Genomic DNA, 18,441 nt, shown 5'->3' with positions numbered 1-18,441 from the left:
AGTGGCCCCTGTCCTGTGGAACCAGCTGCTCAAAGAGGTGCATGCCTTGCAGGACCAAGCTAAGTTCTGCAGGGCATGCAAGGCTGCTCTTTTTCAATTAACCTTTGGGTGACTGTAATCCTCCAAGCATCTGGTATACTTCAGCTGTGTCTTTACTACCCACACATCCTTTCCTGGATAGATTTAACAAAACAAACAAACAAATACCTTTTATTGGCATAAAATATTAGCCTGGATAGATTTTAATGGGGATAGATTTTTAACTGCTTTATATTTTAAAGTTTATTTATTATGTCTTTGTTTTTATTGGGTATATTTTATATGCTGTTAGCCCCCCTGAGTCCTGTTCTGGGGAGAGGGAGCTAGTTATAAATTTGATAAACAAATAGAAACATTTTGGAAAATGATAAAGTTCTTGTTACATGCCTTTGAAGGCTATGTGTCTAAAGAGTGTTGTAAAACAAGTGCTGTGTTTTTTAAAAGATGTGGTTAGTTACATTTGCTTAATATTTTCAGTATTATAGAGAGAGTTCCTGGCTTTACACTAATTCTTGGTATTATTTCAGCACTGATGAAGCTGCCACAGAAAATATTCTAAAAGCTGAACTGACCATGGCTGCATTATGTGGAAAACTGGGCCTTGTAACTTCAAGAGATGCCTTTATTACTGCCATTTGCAAAGGCTCCCTGCCTCCCCACTATGCCCTCACTGTACTTAATACTACCACCGCTGCTCTTTCCAGTAAATGTAAGGAAAGTCTTATTTTTACTCTTCTAAATGCAAACATGCCCATTATCAGTAAACAGCCATAAGAAAGATAGAACATTTTGCTTTTGCAGATGTGAATGTGATATGTGGGGCTTGGCATCATAGTGTATAAAGTTAATGGGGTTTTTTTCTGTTACTAAAGTAGGCGTTCTCCATCTGATCCCCAGAACAGTACAATAGAACCAAGTCTCCAAGACAAGTAAAGCTTCTTTGTACTTGGGGAATTCCCCTCCACAGTATGCACAAGAATTGCATTCCACTAATACCCCCCCAAAAAAAAAAATAATAGGAAGGAAGAGGAATGTACACATGTGCAGTCTTCCTATTGACATGGTTCCAAATAATGGAAAAAGCAGAATGTAGGCAAAAGTCCTCATTCTACCCTGTGGCTTTCAGGTTGAAGGGTAACAAGTAGCTTGCTAAATTATAGGGAAGAAAACTGAAATTCTCCATCCTTTTCGTAAGAAGAGTAGAGGACTTCCTAAATCTCATGTTGAACTTGAGGGAACCTAGCAAAGCAAGAGATTGACTCCTTGCTACTTGAGTCCCCTTGAGGCCTGGTGGATTCCCCCTGTATTTCTCATGTCTCAGGAGAAGTGCAGAGGAATCTCTCTGTCAAGGTCCCTCTGAGTCACTGCCCCTTGGGCAACCGAGCAGTACTCAGACCTGTGGGTCCTCAAGCTTATATGCACACAAGAAACCAAACCTTTGTAAAGTATATGAAGGTTTGTTAAATACTTTAAGAAATAAGATATCACTAGGCAACACAGTCTCTGAAACCCCCCAGTAAGAAAACAAGAAATGCTAACTTTCTATCGAATACTTTATTACCTGGTATTAGATGGCACACCTTTTAGAATATCAGAGTCCAGGCTAGAAGCTTATGCATTGTCTGTGCAGCAATCTATCATGATGAAGCTTAGCATAGTCAGAGCCACTGCCCATACAAATCATAAAGTTAGCATGGCTTTCCTCTTGTCTGTGGTTTAATTGTAGTCTTTGGCCATCTGGCACCAGGTGGTCTCCTAATTTCCAAACCCAATCAGGGAGCTCACTTGATAGAACCTGCCAAAAGATGATGACATCCACTCCTGCTTCTCCCCCCCCATCTAGTTACAGAACTCTCTCTCTGTGTGTGTGTGTGTGTGTGTGTGTGTGTGTGTGTGTGTGTATAGCTTTCGGGAGCCACAATCTGCTGATAACCAGCTGGCTGGTGGGGGGGAGCCCCGCCCCCGGAGAGTCCCGTCATGCCTGATGTGCCTGGTGCAATGACGTCGATGTCATTGCCCTGGGCACATCGTGCAGGGGACACTCTCGCATTTGGGCCAAAACTCCGTGGTGACCATAGAGCTTTTTGCTCAAATGCCCAGGGAGCCCCAATTATAGACACCTGCAAACTGGAGTAGGCCTGCTAATATTCACATTAACCCTTGGGGGGAAATCACACTGTCTAATTCATTTTATTTATTCACTTCATTTATACCCTGCATTTCTTCTCAGCAGGGACTCACATTGTTGTCCTTTCCTCCATTTTATCCTCACAACAACCCTAAGAGGTTCATGCTCTGCTAAGGAAAGCAATCCATGTAGATACAGGGAGTGATATCTAGCAAAAAAGAGGCAGGTAGCTGATCTCACCCTCTATATGGCTGATGATTACTTTCTTAAGGGTTAGAGGAAGCAATTCTCAGCAATATGGGAGTGAGTATCCGTCCTGTATAAGTTGCCTTATGCTGAATCAAACCATCAGTCCATCAGGGGTCGTCTATTCAGAATGGCAGTGGCTTTCCAGAGAGGTGGAGGTCTTTCACATCACTTACTACCTGATCTTTTTAACTAGAGATGCCAGGAATTGAACCTGGGACCTTCTGCATGCCAAGCAGATGCTCTACCACTGAGCCACAGCCCCACCCACTCTTCCTGATAGCTAATGGAAGAGAGAGAAAAAGAGAAAGTCTGACGGGAAGCAGATGGACAAACATGGTGGATTATTGCAAGATAAAAAAATGTTGCCCTCCCAGCCCCGTGTGTACCAGAACTAATACGGAGTGGAGGAAGACTGCTTCTGTGTCCTTTCTTTTGGGTCACTCCTCTTGGGCTCTCTTTCCCCTTAGATGGACAGATGGCACAGCCCAGCTGCTTATCTCATTGTGGGGATATGGGCTTTTGTAGCTGCTGCTCTTACTGCCTCAGCTTGCAGCCATATAATGTTGACTGCCTGGTATCCCAGCAGCAGCCATAGGGATAGCAATGCAGCAGAAGGGCAGAGCAGTAGCCCAATCAGGATTGTATATCCTGCTATACAATTGACATTCTACTAAAACGGTTGCTATCTTTCCCTGTTACCATTAATGTTCTCAGGATCATTACAGTGGTATCTGTTTTTTCATATATATTGATGAAATGTTTTTGAAGCTGGCTCTGCTGATATTAAGAAAGCAACTTAAGTTCACTGCCACAGGAGGTGGTGGCAGCTACAAGCATGGATGGCTTCAAGAGGGAACTGGATAAGCATATAGAGCAGAGGGCCATCAGTGGCTATTAGCCACAAGGTATAGCTACGACCTCTCGATCTGGGGCAAGTGATGCACTGTATTCTTGGTGCTGAGGGGGGGCAACAGTGGGAGGGCTTCTAGTGTCCTGGCCCCACTGCTGGACCTCTTGATGGCACCTGATATTTTGGGCCACTGTGTGACAGAGTGTTGGACTGGATGGGCCACTGGCCTGATCCAACATTGGCTTCTCTTATGTTCTTATCTTGTTCTTATGTAAGTTTATTACTATTCGTAAAGAACAGTTCAGTATCAGTAACTTAAATAAGAAAATATAGGGAGTTTGTGCACATGTAGTATGCATAATAACATCATTTTCAGTGGGATATTTATGCTGTTTTAAAATGCATCCTTTCTTCTTTTGTTCTGTAGCATATTCCATCCAGGGGCAGAATGTCCAGATGATCAGTCCATCAAGTGAATCTCACCAGCAAGTTGTAGCAGTAGGACAACCACTAGCTCTCCAGCCACAAGGAACAGTAATGGTAAAATATAATTCTTGAATATCCTTTTCCTATTTGATTGTGTGCTTAGGTGTTAATTTTCTCCTCCATTAATTTTCTATCCTCTCCAAGTTAAGCTATGACTATCATGGTAAACCTTCAGATGCTTCCGTAGACTGGAAAGGCATCTCATTCCTTGATACAAAAACTAGTTGTTAATCATTTATAAATCACTTCTCCATGGTGCAAAATATATGGCAATCGTTATTCCACCCAGTCATTCACTTCTTTAAGAGCCACCCATTCTTATTATTCTTTGCAGAATGTTGTACTGATGAACAGAGATCCTGTACAGTGCACAATTAAAATTCACACTAATAAGCTCTGCCCAACTCAGAATTCTTTCTTCATCTAAGTGGTCTGTAGTGGCCGCTCTTTCTGGCAGATATAAAAAATAAACCTCTAAAAGATACTCAGAGTGGCATGGTCGAAATCAGCAATTAAAAATGTGGTGTCCCTGGGAAAATATATGAGGTGTCTCTTTTATGATAGCCTTGTCTGCAGATCAGGAAGCTTCATTTATTGATTCACACATGTGCCTGAGATAAAGAAAACACCAAGTGAACTCAGTTTATAAACTAAGGGCCTGTAGTCCCCCCACCCCAGCAATGCAGCAGGATGATTGACTGAGCATGTAATAGACTAAAGTAGGGCTTTTCTTCTGGAAAAAGAGGTGCCGGAACTCTGAAGAGGGAAATGAAGGAGAAACACATGGGGTTCTTTGAAACAATATTTTTTTCATGCACTACGGCCTTACCTCAACTTTTGCAATTGAAAAAAAATCAGAAACATAAAAGCATAAAGCCCCACTTCATTTGTTAGTTTTTGTTAGCTTCATTAGTTTGCTGTCATCAAGAGGTCTCTCAAATTATGCAAATCCAAAGTTGTTTTCAGACTATGCTTGTGTTTAGTAGCTGTATTTTGCTAAGACTACAGGCAAGAATAAAAACAGCCTGGAACTGCTGACACAACATGTCATCTATTTCCTGAAATGTTTCTTGCAAGTGAACTATTTTGGGAAGCCATATTCTCTTGCTCGCTCAAATGGAAACAGATTAGCACCCAGTAAACAGCACTTGTGAGGGGAGGCACTTACAAACCATCTACGGTACGACTCCCACCCAAAACATGAACTCCTTAAGGGTTACCCAAAAAAAGTTATTAATGATAACTGTTTAGTGACATTATGAGATTGAGAGGTAATTAAATTAACATTGCAAATCCTGATCAGAATTACACACTGACACTTGAGTTCAACAACTCAATAACATCCGGGCCCTGTGGTATTTTATGCAATTCTGCAGGGCCTGTAAGGCAGAGATGTTCTGCCAGGCATTCAGTTGAGGACAGCAGTGGTTAAACATCACGGCTGGCACCCTACCTGGACCCTTATTCCTTATAGGAAGTACTCCCCCCTGGAGGTGTGAAGCACTCACATACCAGATATGAGGGAGCTACAAAATTTCACCACTTGCTTTTAATTACTGTATGTTGTTGGACATGGTTTTTATGTTTTTATGCTTTTAGAATTTTGTACATAGCCTAGAGCGCCACAGTTGTGGGGATAGGCGATTAATGGAATGAAATAAATAAATAAACTGCTTGCTTCAAGAGTACCAATACTCTGAGCTATTGCAACACTGGTCTTTTGGCATGCGTTTTCCACATGATCCACAAATTTTAGTATCATTCCTGCATAACAGCATCCCCACTTCTAAGCTGGGAAGAGGGCCCTGCCTGCAAGCACACATGCACACATATGCAGCTCTGGCACAGAGAGGCTGATGGAAGGGCTGCTAATGGGAGAAGGTTGAGGGGGAGAAAGGTGGGCGGGCACATGCAGCCTTCTGCTCTCCCCACCTTACACCCATGGCTGGGAAGAGGGCCCTGCCTGCAGCTCTGGCACAGGGAAGCGACGGAAGGGCCACTGAGAAGAGAAAGTCGAGGGGGAGAATATCGGTGTGCCGGCGCAGGAGGAGTAAAAGAGGTTCCAGAACACCGTTCCAGAGCATTCTGGCCGAAAAAAGCCCTGGAATAAAGTAATGTGGTTTTAGGTGCAGAGTTTTATAGAGCGAGATACAAGCATATACTGAAGATCATTATCCAATACCAGGATTTCAGGTGTGTGTTTGTGCATATAAAATTCAGTCAAGTTGTAGCTGACTTCACAGTGGCCCCATCAAGGGGCTTTCAAGGCCAGTGAGAAGTAGAGGTGGTTTGCCTTCTACTGCAGAATCTTCCTTGGTGGTCTCCTATCCATCACTGCATAGCTTCCAAGATTTGATGAGATTGGTGCATGCTTCATGCCAAATTAAAAATAATTTTAATACTTAGCTTTTCTGTAGCACCTTCAGTTTTCCAAGTACTTCACATATATTGCAGTAATTCTTGTAACACTCCTGTAAGATATTGTACCATAATGATATCTTTACTAAAGATGTGAGACTGAGGCACAGAGTGGCTTGCCAGAGGCCACCTAATGAATTTTGGGCAGAGATCTGAAACAGCAACCTTCCAGATCACAGGTTATTCTCTTAGCCAATGTGCTATCTCAGTTTACATATTTGTCAAGGACAGCTAGGGCTGTATCCATTTTTGGATTCCCACATTTAAGAAAGATGGATTCCATTGAAAAGAGACACAAAGAGCAGCTAGATTAATTGTGAAAATTGACAACTGAGGTTATGAACAGAGATGGAATTCTTTTACCTGCCTTCTTTTATGAATGTTGTTGAACAGCTCTCAGGTTGCTGTAACTATAAATTAAACTTTCTGTCTCAGAAACAAATTGTAATGTGTATATTGTATTTGTATATTGTAATGTGTAAATGGAGGTCATAGGTATATCTGTATTCCTTGGCCTGAATGTTCTCCCTGGGCATTTGTACATGTCAGCTTTACTGGGCAAATATCCAGACCAAAGCATTTTGCTTATATTATTTTTCTGTGTTCTGAAATATACATTTTCATGTGAAGCAGCCTTTCCAGTTTTGGCTTGTTGGTCTGACTGTCAGAAGCCTTTCTTTGTTCTGTTTTCTAGTTGATCAGTGAAATAACCAGTCAGTTATATGAATATAACCATTTCTATAATAGATTTCATGTATTAAAAGAGTTTCCAATATATTATCTCAATTATTCATAGAGCAGCCCAGAAAAATAACAGTTCATATCCTTCCCTTATTGAATGGATGGACTGAAGCTGAAAGATAGTGGCTTGCCCAACCCTAGTAAAATCAAGGTTGAGGTGAGGATTGAACCAGGAATTTTCTTATGATACCCCAATTCTAAAGTATGTTAGCACAGTCAAATGTGTTAAAAACCAATCCAAACTTTTCTTTTTGGGTGCTGATTGGTCATTGCAACAAAGAGCATTTCTTTATTTTCTATGTTCTCTTTATGTCTTGTCTGAAAATTTACTAAATGCTATGACTTCTGAATGTGCTTAGTGGAATTTGTGATGTGACAATCCCATCTTTCATTTTTAAACCTCTCAAAATCCTGCACTATGTGTTGAACAAGGTTTTTACAACCTAAAAGTCCATTCATTGCCACATGAGGTGTGTGTGAAGATGTGTTCATGTAAATAGAATAGGGGATATTCAAGACTTTATAGCAAAACAAACTTAAAATTTTCTACTCTATGATTATTTATATTTAGGAAAGTTGTAGAAATAAGGATTATTTCTCTCACAAATACACCTTGACATGGAATAGAGGGGGCTGTTGCCTTGCCAGAGAAAGGCAACAAAGATGGTGAGGGGTCTGAAGACCAAGTCCTAGGAAGAAAGGTTGAAGGAGCTGGGTATGTTTAGCCTGGAGAAGAGACAACTGAGAGGTGGTATGGTCTTCAAGTATTTGAAGGACTGTCATATAGAGGATGGAGTGGAGTTGTTTTCTGTTGCCCAAGAAGTTTGGACAAGAATCAGTGGATTGAAATTAAATCAAATGAGTTTCCAGCTAAACTTTAGGAAGAACTTCCTGACAGAGCAGCTCTTCAGTGTTAAAGGCTTCCTCGGGAGCTGGTAGACTCTCCTTCTTTGGAGGTTTTTAAGCAGAGGCTAGATGGCCATCTGACAGCAATGCTAATTTTGTGAACTTAGGGTGATCATGAGAAGGAAGGCAGGAAGGGATGAGTCAGTGCTTTTCTTATGGTATTTTCTCACATATCCAGGGTGAGGTCAGCTACTTTGAGGCCACTATGAGGTCAGAAAGGAATTTTCCTCCAGGCCAGATTGGCCAGGGATCCTCCCCTTCCTCTGGGCTTAGAGCAGGGGTCACTGGGGTAGTGGAGGGGAAGGTAGTTGTGAATTTCCTGTGTTGTGTGATGGGTAGGACCATATGACCCTTGACATTCCTTCCAGCTTTATGCTTCTATTTTTATGATCATCTTTTTATGAAACAAGTTCCTGAGAGAAGAGTTAGTGTTGGACTATGAACCATTTTTTCCTTTTTTCTTTCTGTTAACAAAAGTAATGCTTAAAGGATATTGAAGGTGTATTACAGTGAAGGATATAATAATAAAAAGTGCCTTATCCCAAGTAATACTGTTAGTCCATTGAGCTCAGTGTTGTCTGCCCTGACTTGCAACACTCTCTCAACTAGGGGTGTGCATTCGGATCTACCCAATCCAAAAATATACCTGAAAAATACCTTATTGGCATTTTTCGGATATATTTTGGCATCTCAAATTTATCCAGGATTTTTTGGGAGAACTGAGGGGGGAAATCCCAGAAATATCCCAGATATATTCAGGAATTACTGGCAAACCCTGAAAAACAGCTAAGGGGAGCTCAGCTGTTCTCAGGCTTTCTTCTGCAGTCCCTTTAAGCAGGGAGTGTTTAAAGGGACTGCAGAAGTCAGGCTGCAAAACAGCTGAGTGGGGGGACGGCTCTCCCCGCCAGCTCAGCTGGGGCCCTTTTGGACAGTCTGTTTAAACCAGACTGCCCAAAAGAGCCCACAAAGCAGCTGAGCCTACAGAGAGAGTTCTTCCTGCAGGATCAGCTGCTTTGCAGGTTCTTTTGTGCAATCTGCTTTAAAGGTATTGCCCAAGAGAGCCCTAGCTGAGCCTGCAGGGAGAGTTGTCCCTGTGGGATCAGCTACTTTGCAGGCTCTTTTGGGCAGTTCAGTTTAAACCGGGTTGCCCAACAAAGCTTCAGCTAAGCCCGTGAGGAGAGTTGCAGCTTTGCCACTGCTTTCCCCCCCTGTATTTTCCCGTTCCAATCTATTGGACCTGAAAACATTCTGGATTTCCCAAAAATCCCAGATCCAAATACTTTACCAGTATTGGGATCTGGGTTTTTTCAAAAATCCCAATTTTTTTCCAGGTCCTGTTGACCCAAACCAAAAAATACCAAGAAAAAAAGTGCACATTCCTACTCTCAACACCCACTGCATGAGGTTTTTTTTAATGACTTCTGAGGTAGAAATGGAAAAGTTGTTCCAGGTCTTGATATGTAGTCATTTTCAGTTTTGGCTCCAAGTGCAGTTTTTAATTCGTTTCTGGTGGGAATGATACCACTGGGGAGGGGCTAAACTACCTGCTTTAAACATTATCACTACTCCTGTCTTCACAGCACCATCTAAGGCTGTGTTACGTGGCTGTGCTAGCATGTTTCGTAATGTTGGTTTGTGAACAGACATGGTTTGTGAACTTAGACTTTCCTTTGTGTGTGTGTGTGTCTGCTACTTCTCCTCTTTATGCCATGTTTCTTTCAAGCTGCCTCACACCTGTTTCCCCTCTTAGTTTTCCTTTTTCATCAGTCTGCTAAGAGGAACAGCCACCCAACAGAAGCAAAATTGTTCCCTTCCTCTCCCTTCAGCTTCCTGCATGCAAAGAAAGGGGAGTGCTTCTACTCATCCAGTCCTTCAGGTACCCTGCCAGCAGGAAAATAGTCGTAATGGATAAGGGATTGGCCTCTAGTATGACAATCTTGGTCCCAGTCTCAGGGCTTTGATTGTTGGTGGGAAGCTGTAAGGCCTTCTGCCTTTACAGTAGTTTACTGTTGTGACTTATTGCTGTTTATGCTTCCAGTTGCAAAAACAGTAAGGACTATAAATAAAGTTGTGACTTCATACTACTCAGGAAACAGAAAGAAAAGTCTTACATCAGACCCATATTTAGGAGCCTTGTAGAAGGTTTCCTTTGTATTCATTGGACAGATTGCATATGTGCCTGTTTCACTTGAGAAATAGTTTTGCTACTTCCCTTTACTTCCTTTAAGAGTTCCTTCAGGTAAGTGACTGGCTCCTTGCTTTTTCCTCTTTCCTGAAGTGGAATTATTTTTTTCCTCATTTGAATAAGCCCTATTAACTCTGTGCTGGGTCACTGTTCCTACTTTCCCTTTCTTCATATCTTGGAACCTCTTCTGCTGCTCTGTCTTGTGTCGTTTTTCCTCTGTTGTAATACTTTTGTTGGAGAAGGAGGTAGTTATTGTATACTGGGGTCTTGCATATTGGTGTTATGGTCTTTCATTGTACTTTGCATGCTTTGCATTGGTATAGTATCATTTCTATTCTGCTGCATATATTACTGTGAAGTGGTCATGCACTACCAGAAACTGATGACTTCTGCATCTGGTCAATACCTAGCAAAAGTTTTGAAAAGAACGCCAGTTCCACACTGTCCTTAAATTTTAATGGCATAATTTAGATTTATCTAACAAATAGAACAGGATTTATCTAACAAATAGAACAGGATTGCCCCTGCTGCCCAGAAAATTTGAAATTTATTTTTTGATTTTCTGGTGTAGTGTAGTTAGATATGGTGAAACAAAACAAATTGGCCTAGAAGTAATGAATTCAGGTAACAGGGAATGGTTGGAAAGTGATTCTTCTGATTTGAAATTATAGGATTCAGTTGAATGATTGAAAGTTACATCATATAAATGTAGTTTTCAGTTCTATGGAATCAGCTGCCTAGGGAGATGGTGAGCTTCCCCTCACTGGCAGTCTTTAAGCAGTATCTGGACAAACACTTGTCAGGAATACTGTAGATTGATCCTGCATTGAGCAGGGGGTTTGACTAGATGGCTAGTATAGCCCCTTACAACTCGGTGATTCTGTGATTCTATGATTAATGGGCTGCAGATTTTTTTTCAGCAGCTTTATTTGCTATTAATATGTTTGAAGTGTATACATTGTATTAGATATTACTTTTCCTACTTCAGAAGTACTCACTGTTGAAATGCTCTCTCAGCTCACATCTAAGAATATACAGTGCATGAGGACGTTACTTAGCTTGGCTCACTGTCATGGAGCTGTTCTTGGTACATCATGGCAACTTGTCTTGGCGACTCTTCAGGTGAGTAATAGTCATGCTTCTTTTGCCTTTCAGTGACTTGCCTGTTATTACTATTATTATTATTTATGAAATGTATATCCCACCTTTCTGCCCTCACAAGGCCCACTAAGGTGGCTAACAACTTAAAACATGTATGATAAAATCACATTTTAAAACCATTCCAGTCAGCCCCCTAAGACACATCAATGAAACAAATTAAAAACAGAGTTAAAATACATATAAAAAAACAAAAACAGCAGTTAAAACTAAGGGTGTGCATTCAGCTTCCCCGAACCAAAAAAACTCCCCAAATAAATGCCTTGTCAGTATTTATTCGTAAGCCGAATGAAAATTCTGGAAACTTTTTGGCAACCGAATAGAGTTTCCTGAATTTGTTCCTGAATTTATTCAGCTTTTTCAGTTTTTGGGTAGCAGAATGCGACTTCCCTCCTCTGTGGCTTCCCTAGTCAATTTCACTCCCCACCAATCAGCTGTTAGCTTGAAGCCATTTAAACCTAACAGCTGACAGGCCTGTGGGAGTGAAACTGACCAGGGAAAGCCTCCTTTCTCTGCCTTCCCTTCTCCAGCCATCCCACAGCCACGGGGCAACTGGAGAAGGGCAGGCAGGGAGCCCAGGCATGTTCCCATGCCTGCCCTTGGCTTCCCCAGTGGCGGGCCGGCTGGGGAGGCTGAGGGAAGGCATGGGAAAATGCCTCGTTCCCTCCCAGAGCCTCTGCTGTTGCTGAGAGACTCAGGGAGGGGCGGGAAACTCAGCACAAGCAAAGAAGTCTTCACCCATTGGCAAAAGATGATAACAGAAGGAAACAACCAAATCCTCCTGGGGAGTGAGTTCTCTGTTTAAACATCATAGTTTAAACATCATAGCAATGAAATTAATCCTACAGTATAAGTCAGTTTTATTGTTTTCTCCGATGAAATTAAATCATATAAGTTTCTAATGCCTTGAGCACACAAACCTGACGAGCACCATGGCTAAACCATTGGTTTCAGTTTAGCCTTTTGTGACTAAGTGACTTTTACCATAACCAGTATAGATGTAACAGAGGACCCTGGCCGGCTGGGCTTAAAATGCATTCATAGAACAGCTGGAGAAAGATGTTAGAAGGTTTGGGTGATTTTTATTCATACAGAACTTTCTATGTTGACATGTGAGTTTTAACAGATTATTATCAGTGCTGCATAAGTGCAACAAAACACTATTTAAAAGAAAACCTTGTTTTTGACCCAGAGACACACTAATTATATAAACCCTATATTTTGTATGTCAGCATCTTGTATGGATTCTGGGCTTAAAACCTGGTGTTGGAGGTGCTTTAAAGCCTGGAAGAGCTGTCGAAGGACCTAGCACAGTAAGGATATTTGTTTACTATAGCAGAATGATCACATTGTATAATTTTTTTTAAAAAAAAATACAGAATAAATTTGTCTTCCTTAGGTTCTAACAACAGCTGTTATGACTGATTTACCAGTAATCTCCAACATACTTTCCAGACTATTTGAAAGCTCACAGTAAGAAAAATTATCATATGAATTCAATATTTAATTCCAATCTTCCTTGGTAATAGTTTTAAAAACTGACTTTCCCCCCAGGTACCTAGATGATGTTTCATTACATCATTTAATAAATGCACTGTGCTCCTTATCTCTGGAAGCCATGGATATGGCCTATGGAAATAATAAGGTACGGAATACTTTGCTTGGGTTTTCAGCCATATTCTTGGTGTAACTGTTTTTGAATGTCTGTCTTTTTATTTTTTAAGTTCCTCACAATCCAATCATAAGAGATGTCATGCCAGTGACAGTTAAAATTAATTGTGTTGATTTTTATAGTGTAGTAAAGTATCATAAAATATAATAATCTATGAATTTCACAGGACGGTGTATTAATGCAGCTGTTTAGAGTTGGAGATTAAATGTACTACATTAAAATAGGCTGAGAATGCACATAGAAATTTTGACATAGAAATTAACAACTCAGTTACAAAATGTACTGTTAAAGGGTAGGCAAGAAATAAGATGCACAGATTGATCTATCATGCTTTGATTTTAATATATGTGGGGAGGGAGAATATTGGAATGCTTGGCTAAGGTAATAAATCTAAAAGATCGGTGATAAAAATATAACATATAAGCTACTGGTTAAAGAGACATGTAAAAATTCCATTTGTTTTTAGGAACCATCACTATTTGCTGTTGCTAAGTTGCTGGAAACTGGACTAGTTAATATGCATAGGATTGAAATTTTGTGGAGACCCCTTACTGGTCATCTCTTAGAGGTAATTGGTTTTTTTATAACAGTTGCAGTGGTCATTTTATGTTAAAACTGCTACATTTTAATCCTTTATTTTAGTACATCAAAATATTCTGAAAGCAACTTACAATAGGTAGCATTTATCTAATTGATAGCTATTGTGTGGGAAGTTACAATTCTTCTCTCTTACATGTTTACAATCGAATCTCTTTTAATTTCCTGAATTATTAAATTGCAAGTTAAAATATCAGTGGTATCCTAGCAGAAAAAATATATAGGTATTCTGTCTGTTTAAAACGTGTTACTGTAAACTGTTACTAAGAAACAAATGTGTATTTAAAAAGGAAAAATCTTCCATTGACTAAAATAGATAGATGTAATTTTGAATATGAAATAAGTTTTTCTGAAGAATCTCAGAAGTTTCAGATCTGAACTGTAAATAAGATGCATCAGGGACACACAATATTCAATAGTATCAACTGTTCTTTCTTATTCATTTTTTAACTTGAAAAGATATTTTTATTACAAAGATCACTGTATATAAATAAGAGTTTGGGTTGCCAAGTACAGGGTATCAGGGTTTTTTCAGAACAGACAAGTCCATGTTAGTCAAATTTGATTATCTGTACATTAAGGGGAAAAAATATTTTGAGAAGTATTTATTTGTCTTTTTAACATATAGTCCTTACACCTTTTGAAGGAATTGAAAGAAATGCCTTCATTTTTAATTGAATTGATACAACTTAAAGGTAGTTTAGGGTTAGAGACCTGACAAGTTGTTGTTTTGAGAGAGGTGTTTAGTCTAAACATATACTTCACAATATCTTCGAATCTGATAAAGGCTGCAATTCTAAGCATACTTACCTGGGAATAACTCCCATTGAATTTGATGCTGCTTACTTCTGATCCAGCATCTGTATCTAGAGATGTTGAAAGTATACATCAGTTCTACAAACAAGTGATGGTATATTGGTGCTTACTGCCACATCTGTCCTAGTTTTCATAATTTCATTTCTTCCTTCTCCCTTACTGCTTCCTCTTTTTTAATTCAGAAGGTAAGCTTGTCCTGCAAGTTTGTCTTCCTAATTACTGTTTGAATTTGTCCTAAATCTTTTCATTTTACTGTTTGAGACTGATAGACTGTGTTGTAAAATTTAATATGAAGTAAGGCTGAGATAGAAAGAGTTGGATTTTGCCAATTGCTATTTGATTGTATAAGTACAGTAAATCCCCTTTCACGTATATAATGGGAAATTTCTGGAGAATATAGGGAGAGAAACAATAGCTCAAGCTGCTACCTTTGAACCAGCCACTTTGGTTAGAAGGAACTTCTCCTTCACTTTTGTATTTCTTATTTTTAAGGCAATGTGAAATAGGAATTGTGAAGCGATTTGTATGCTGAAAAGTCCCATGGAAGTTGTTATGAATATAATAGTACATAGAAAGCTCAGTCATGCCATTGATTCATTTAGTATTGACTGGCTGCTGCATACCTTTATCTTAAGCAAAGGATAACTTCTGTATGTAGTCACAAAATTGGCTTGTTGTGGCTATTAGTACCTAAGGTAAACAAAGCATCAGAGAAGGCCTTGAAGTGGACTATAGTTTGAGGGGGGGAAACAATAGGAATCAGGAATCCTCAGGGTAAATACTGTTTTAGGAGTGGCCTTAATTGGGTTAGGGAGTATCGGTTTTCTGTTAAAAGCAGATAAATACAAAACAAAACAAAATATATGCAAGAACAAGTAAGGTTGCCAAGTCTGCCAAGTCTTGAGAAAGGCTTAAAAGAGCAGTTTTAAATAGCATTAAAAACTGTTAGAAGCAGTTTAAGATACCTTTAAAAACGTAACATTTCTGGAGACAAGGGAACAGCTGTCTGCAGCTGATACCATTCGACCAGGCTATTAGTATTTTAAAAGACCCCATAGATCGAATGTCAGTTATTTAATGTGAAACAGTAACCAGTTTGCATTCTGGCTTGACCAAGTATTTAAAGGAGGCTATATTGTATGTTTAGGTTTGCCAGCATCCAAATGCACGGATGAGGGAATGGGGAGCGGAGGCTTTAACTTCTCTCATTAAAGCGGGACTGAGTTTTAATCATGACCCTCCACTGTCTCAAAACCAGGTAAAATAACTTTTTTTGGAAAATGAATCACCTTGTTCTTGAAATCACAGTAGGTATCAGTGATTGCATAATTGATACTCATGGTTATGAATTAATACACGTTAATTTTCTACAGTTCTGTCCATGTAACGATACATAGCATGTACATGGATAACTGCTACGATTGTGGAACACCTCAGAGATTGCCTGCTGTTTGGGCTGAGTACAGTCTGCCAGAAATATTATGACAAAGTACATTTATTTTATGCCAACTATGTAGGATGGAAAACTTCATGAACAAACAGCACAACAAACTATGGTTTGTTGTGATGGGAATGGGGAATCCAGGCCACAGTTTTGGATTCCTATTTTTAAACTGTGGTTTGGAGGGGAGAGAACAAACCATAGATTGTGATTCATACATACATACATTTATTCGACTTATATCCCGCCCTCCTTGCCAAAGCAGGCTCAGGGCAGTTTACATAAAAATTTTAAAACACAACAGAAAATTAAAATCACTGTTGATAATGACAATTAGAGCCATCCTAAAGTGCTGAGGTGCTAGTGCTAATCTTAATAATGGTGCAATTATAATAGCGCATGCAACAAGAGATGTTAGAGTAGTCATCAGGGAATGAACATAGTTGTAATTCAGCTTATTACATCCAATTTTGCTGGCAACTTATACTGCTGGTAATAAATTCAGGGGGGTGGGCCTAACAGTTGTTAAGTGCGGCTCCTAATTAAAAGCCTGGTGGAAGAGCTCTGTCTTGCAGGCCCTGCGGAACTGTAAAAGGTCCTGCAGGGCCCTGATGTCTTCTTGGAGCCCATTCCACCAGTATGGAGCCACTACTGAGAAGGCCCTGGTTGACATAACAAAGAGAAGTGATCCATTTGTAAACCATACACAGGAACCAAGAACAGACTGAGAAGTAAATAGCCCTGGAGTTGACTTGTCCCTGTAGTGCTACAAGCCAGTATGTCAGGGGCCACTGAGCTCAGTAGTGCCAACAATGGGCATTGGCTCACTTTTGCCTCATCCCATAAAATGGCAGTAGTGCAAGAGGAGACAGTGGGTATGCTGACAGCAATTGTCAGTGAAGGGTCTGAGACAAATGGCCCCTGAGGCATTAACAGAGTTGCTGGGGTAGTGATCCATTGGGAAATTTCCCTTTAAGTTAAATGGCCGATCTGCCCCTGTCAAGAGCGTGTGTGAGTTCTGTGATTCCCTAGGCTCATTCCCGTAACAACAAAACATAATATTGTTACATGTAAGACTTTCAGTCATATGACTGGCAGCAGGCTCTGGGACATGTGGTAGGGTGGAATGTTACCACACTCATAGTGCTTAAATGCTTTAGATTAGTATATTATGGCCTGATAGCTAGAAAGAGATGGCCCAGTGCTGACCAACCATTGCCAGCTATTTGGAGAGCTAATATATACATGTTGGCCATTTTAAAATTGTGCAGTAAATCACAGGCCCTGTCTTATAGTTGCAGGAAAGTGCACTCACTCCATTGCTGCACATGCTTGATCAGCTTTTCTTTGTATAGTAAAGTGATAGTTAGTTATTTGTGAACTTAATGTAATTGCTCAGCCCTGAGATTGGCAAGCATCATTCTAGGAATCTTGGAGAACCAGAACAGCTATCCTGCTAGGGGTATTGTGATTAGTATTATCCATTTACTTTTTTGTCAGCTTCATTGTAGCAGTCACAGCACAGTGGTAGGAGATTAGGGACATTGTGTTGGCTAGCAATTAGGTATTCCTTCCCAGAATCTGATTTTATGTTAGTAAGCAGTTCAGCTATGCTGGCAAGAAAAAGGGCTTCAGAGTTACAGAATTAATGGTAATATGAAGAGATAGCTTCTGGCCTAAATACATTGGGAGGGGAAGATTACTTAATAGTTAAGTTATCAGTTAAGTTCTTTCCCCCTGCCAGAAACTGGGGTAATTTATTAGGTCCCCACTTCTGCATTGAGTTTGTACAGGATTGTGACTTGCATTGGGATGCTTTCACCTCTGCTGCCTTGATGTGTTTTTTGTGATTTTGTTTCCAGAGGCTTCAGTTACTGTTGCTAAACCCACTGAAAGAACTTTCAAACATCAATCACCCAGATATTAGACTCAAGCAGCTGGAATGTGTGTTACAGATTTTGCAAAGCCAGGGTGATAGTCTAGGGCCTGGCTGGCCATTGGTACTTGGAGTCATGGGAGCAATTAGAAATGATCAAGGGTGAGTTGTTGAAATTAAGGTCAGAATCTTGCTAGTAACCTTCATCACTGATCTCCAGACGAGCTTGTGGGGGTGTTTTGTATTGTTTTTATTAATGAAAGATGTAGCAATTTTTTAAAAATTAACATTGCATATTGATTTTTATTGCTCTTAATACTGCATTTACTTATCATTCACTATTAAAGAAATATTGTTGCCCCTTTTCCAAGTAATAGAAGTTTTCTGTTATCTCTAACCAAAACAGTTTTAAATCTGCTGTCTTCTAGTATTCATATTGCCTATCCTATACATTTAAAAACTGTCCATAATGTTTTTGTTATACTTTAGTTATTAAATATAAAGTGTTGTCTATGGAAGCAGAATGGTATATACCCCCAGCTCACATGCAGCCTTTTTTCCTGTTGGCAGCAGGTGCACTGCATGGCAGTTAGAGACAGATAGGACAACACTTAATATTTAGTGTTTGGGTTGTCTTCACCCAAAGAGTGATTAAAACATGGAATTCACTGCCACAGGAGGTGGCAGCTACAAGCATGACAGCTTCCAGAGGGAATTAGATAAACACAAGAAAGGGGACCCGCGAAAATCGCGGGGGAGCTCCACACAGAGCGGGCGGAGGAGGAAGCAGCAGGTAAGCTTCCCCCCCATCCCGCCATTCCCCGTCTCCTCCACCACCACCTCCGGCTCCCGGATTCCCCCCCCCCGCCTCCGAAGGCT

General features: G+C 40.2%; 1 protein-coding gene and 1 non-coding gene across 3 annotated transcripts in view; one reads left to right on the top strand and one right to left on the bottom strand.

The window, feature by feature from the left end:
- MON2 (MON2 homolog, regulator of endosome-to-Golgi trafficking) overlaps positions 1–18,441 on the top strand; it is an 81,544-nt gene that overhangs the window by 40,063 nt on the left and 23,040 nt on the right. For both annotated transcript variants that reach the window (XM_015419763.1, XM_015419694.1), the window contains exons 14-22: positions 567–748; positions 3,694–3,806; positions 11,020–11,124; positions 12,393–12,473; positions 12,560–12,633; positions 12,715–12,805; positions 13,299–13,400; positions 15,393–15,503; positions 17,549–17,724. In XM_015419763.1, the coding sequence (XP_015275249.1) occupies positions 567–748; positions 3,694–3,806; positions 11,020–11,124; positions 12,393–12,473; positions 12,560–12,633; positions 12,715–12,805; positions 13,299–13,400; positions 15,393–15,503; positions 17,549–17,724 (1,035 nt within the window). The remainder of the gene's footprint in view (positions 1–566; positions 749–3,693; positions 3,807–11,019; positions 11,125–12,392; positions 12,474–12,559; positions 12,634–12,714; positions 12,806–13,298; positions 13,401–15,392; positions 15,504–17,548; positions 17,725–18,441) is intronic.
- TRNAA-GGC lies at positions 2,607–2,678 on the bottom strand. The gene has a single exon. It is a non-coding gene; the product is annotated as a tRNA-Ala (tRNA).

Source organism: Gekko japonicus, unplaced genomic scaffold (assembly GCF_001447785.1).
Source record: "Gekko japonicus isolate JY-2015 unplaced genomic scaffold, Gekko_japonicus_V1.1 scaffold282, whole genome shotgun sequence".
In the NCBI taxonomy this organism is placed as follows: Eukaryota; Metazoa; Chordata; class Lepidosauria; order Squamata; family Gekkonidae; genus Gekko; species Gekko japonicus.
The sequence above is the reverse complement of the archived record's forward strand: the minus strand, read 5'-3'. Positions and strand labels throughout refer to the sequence as shown.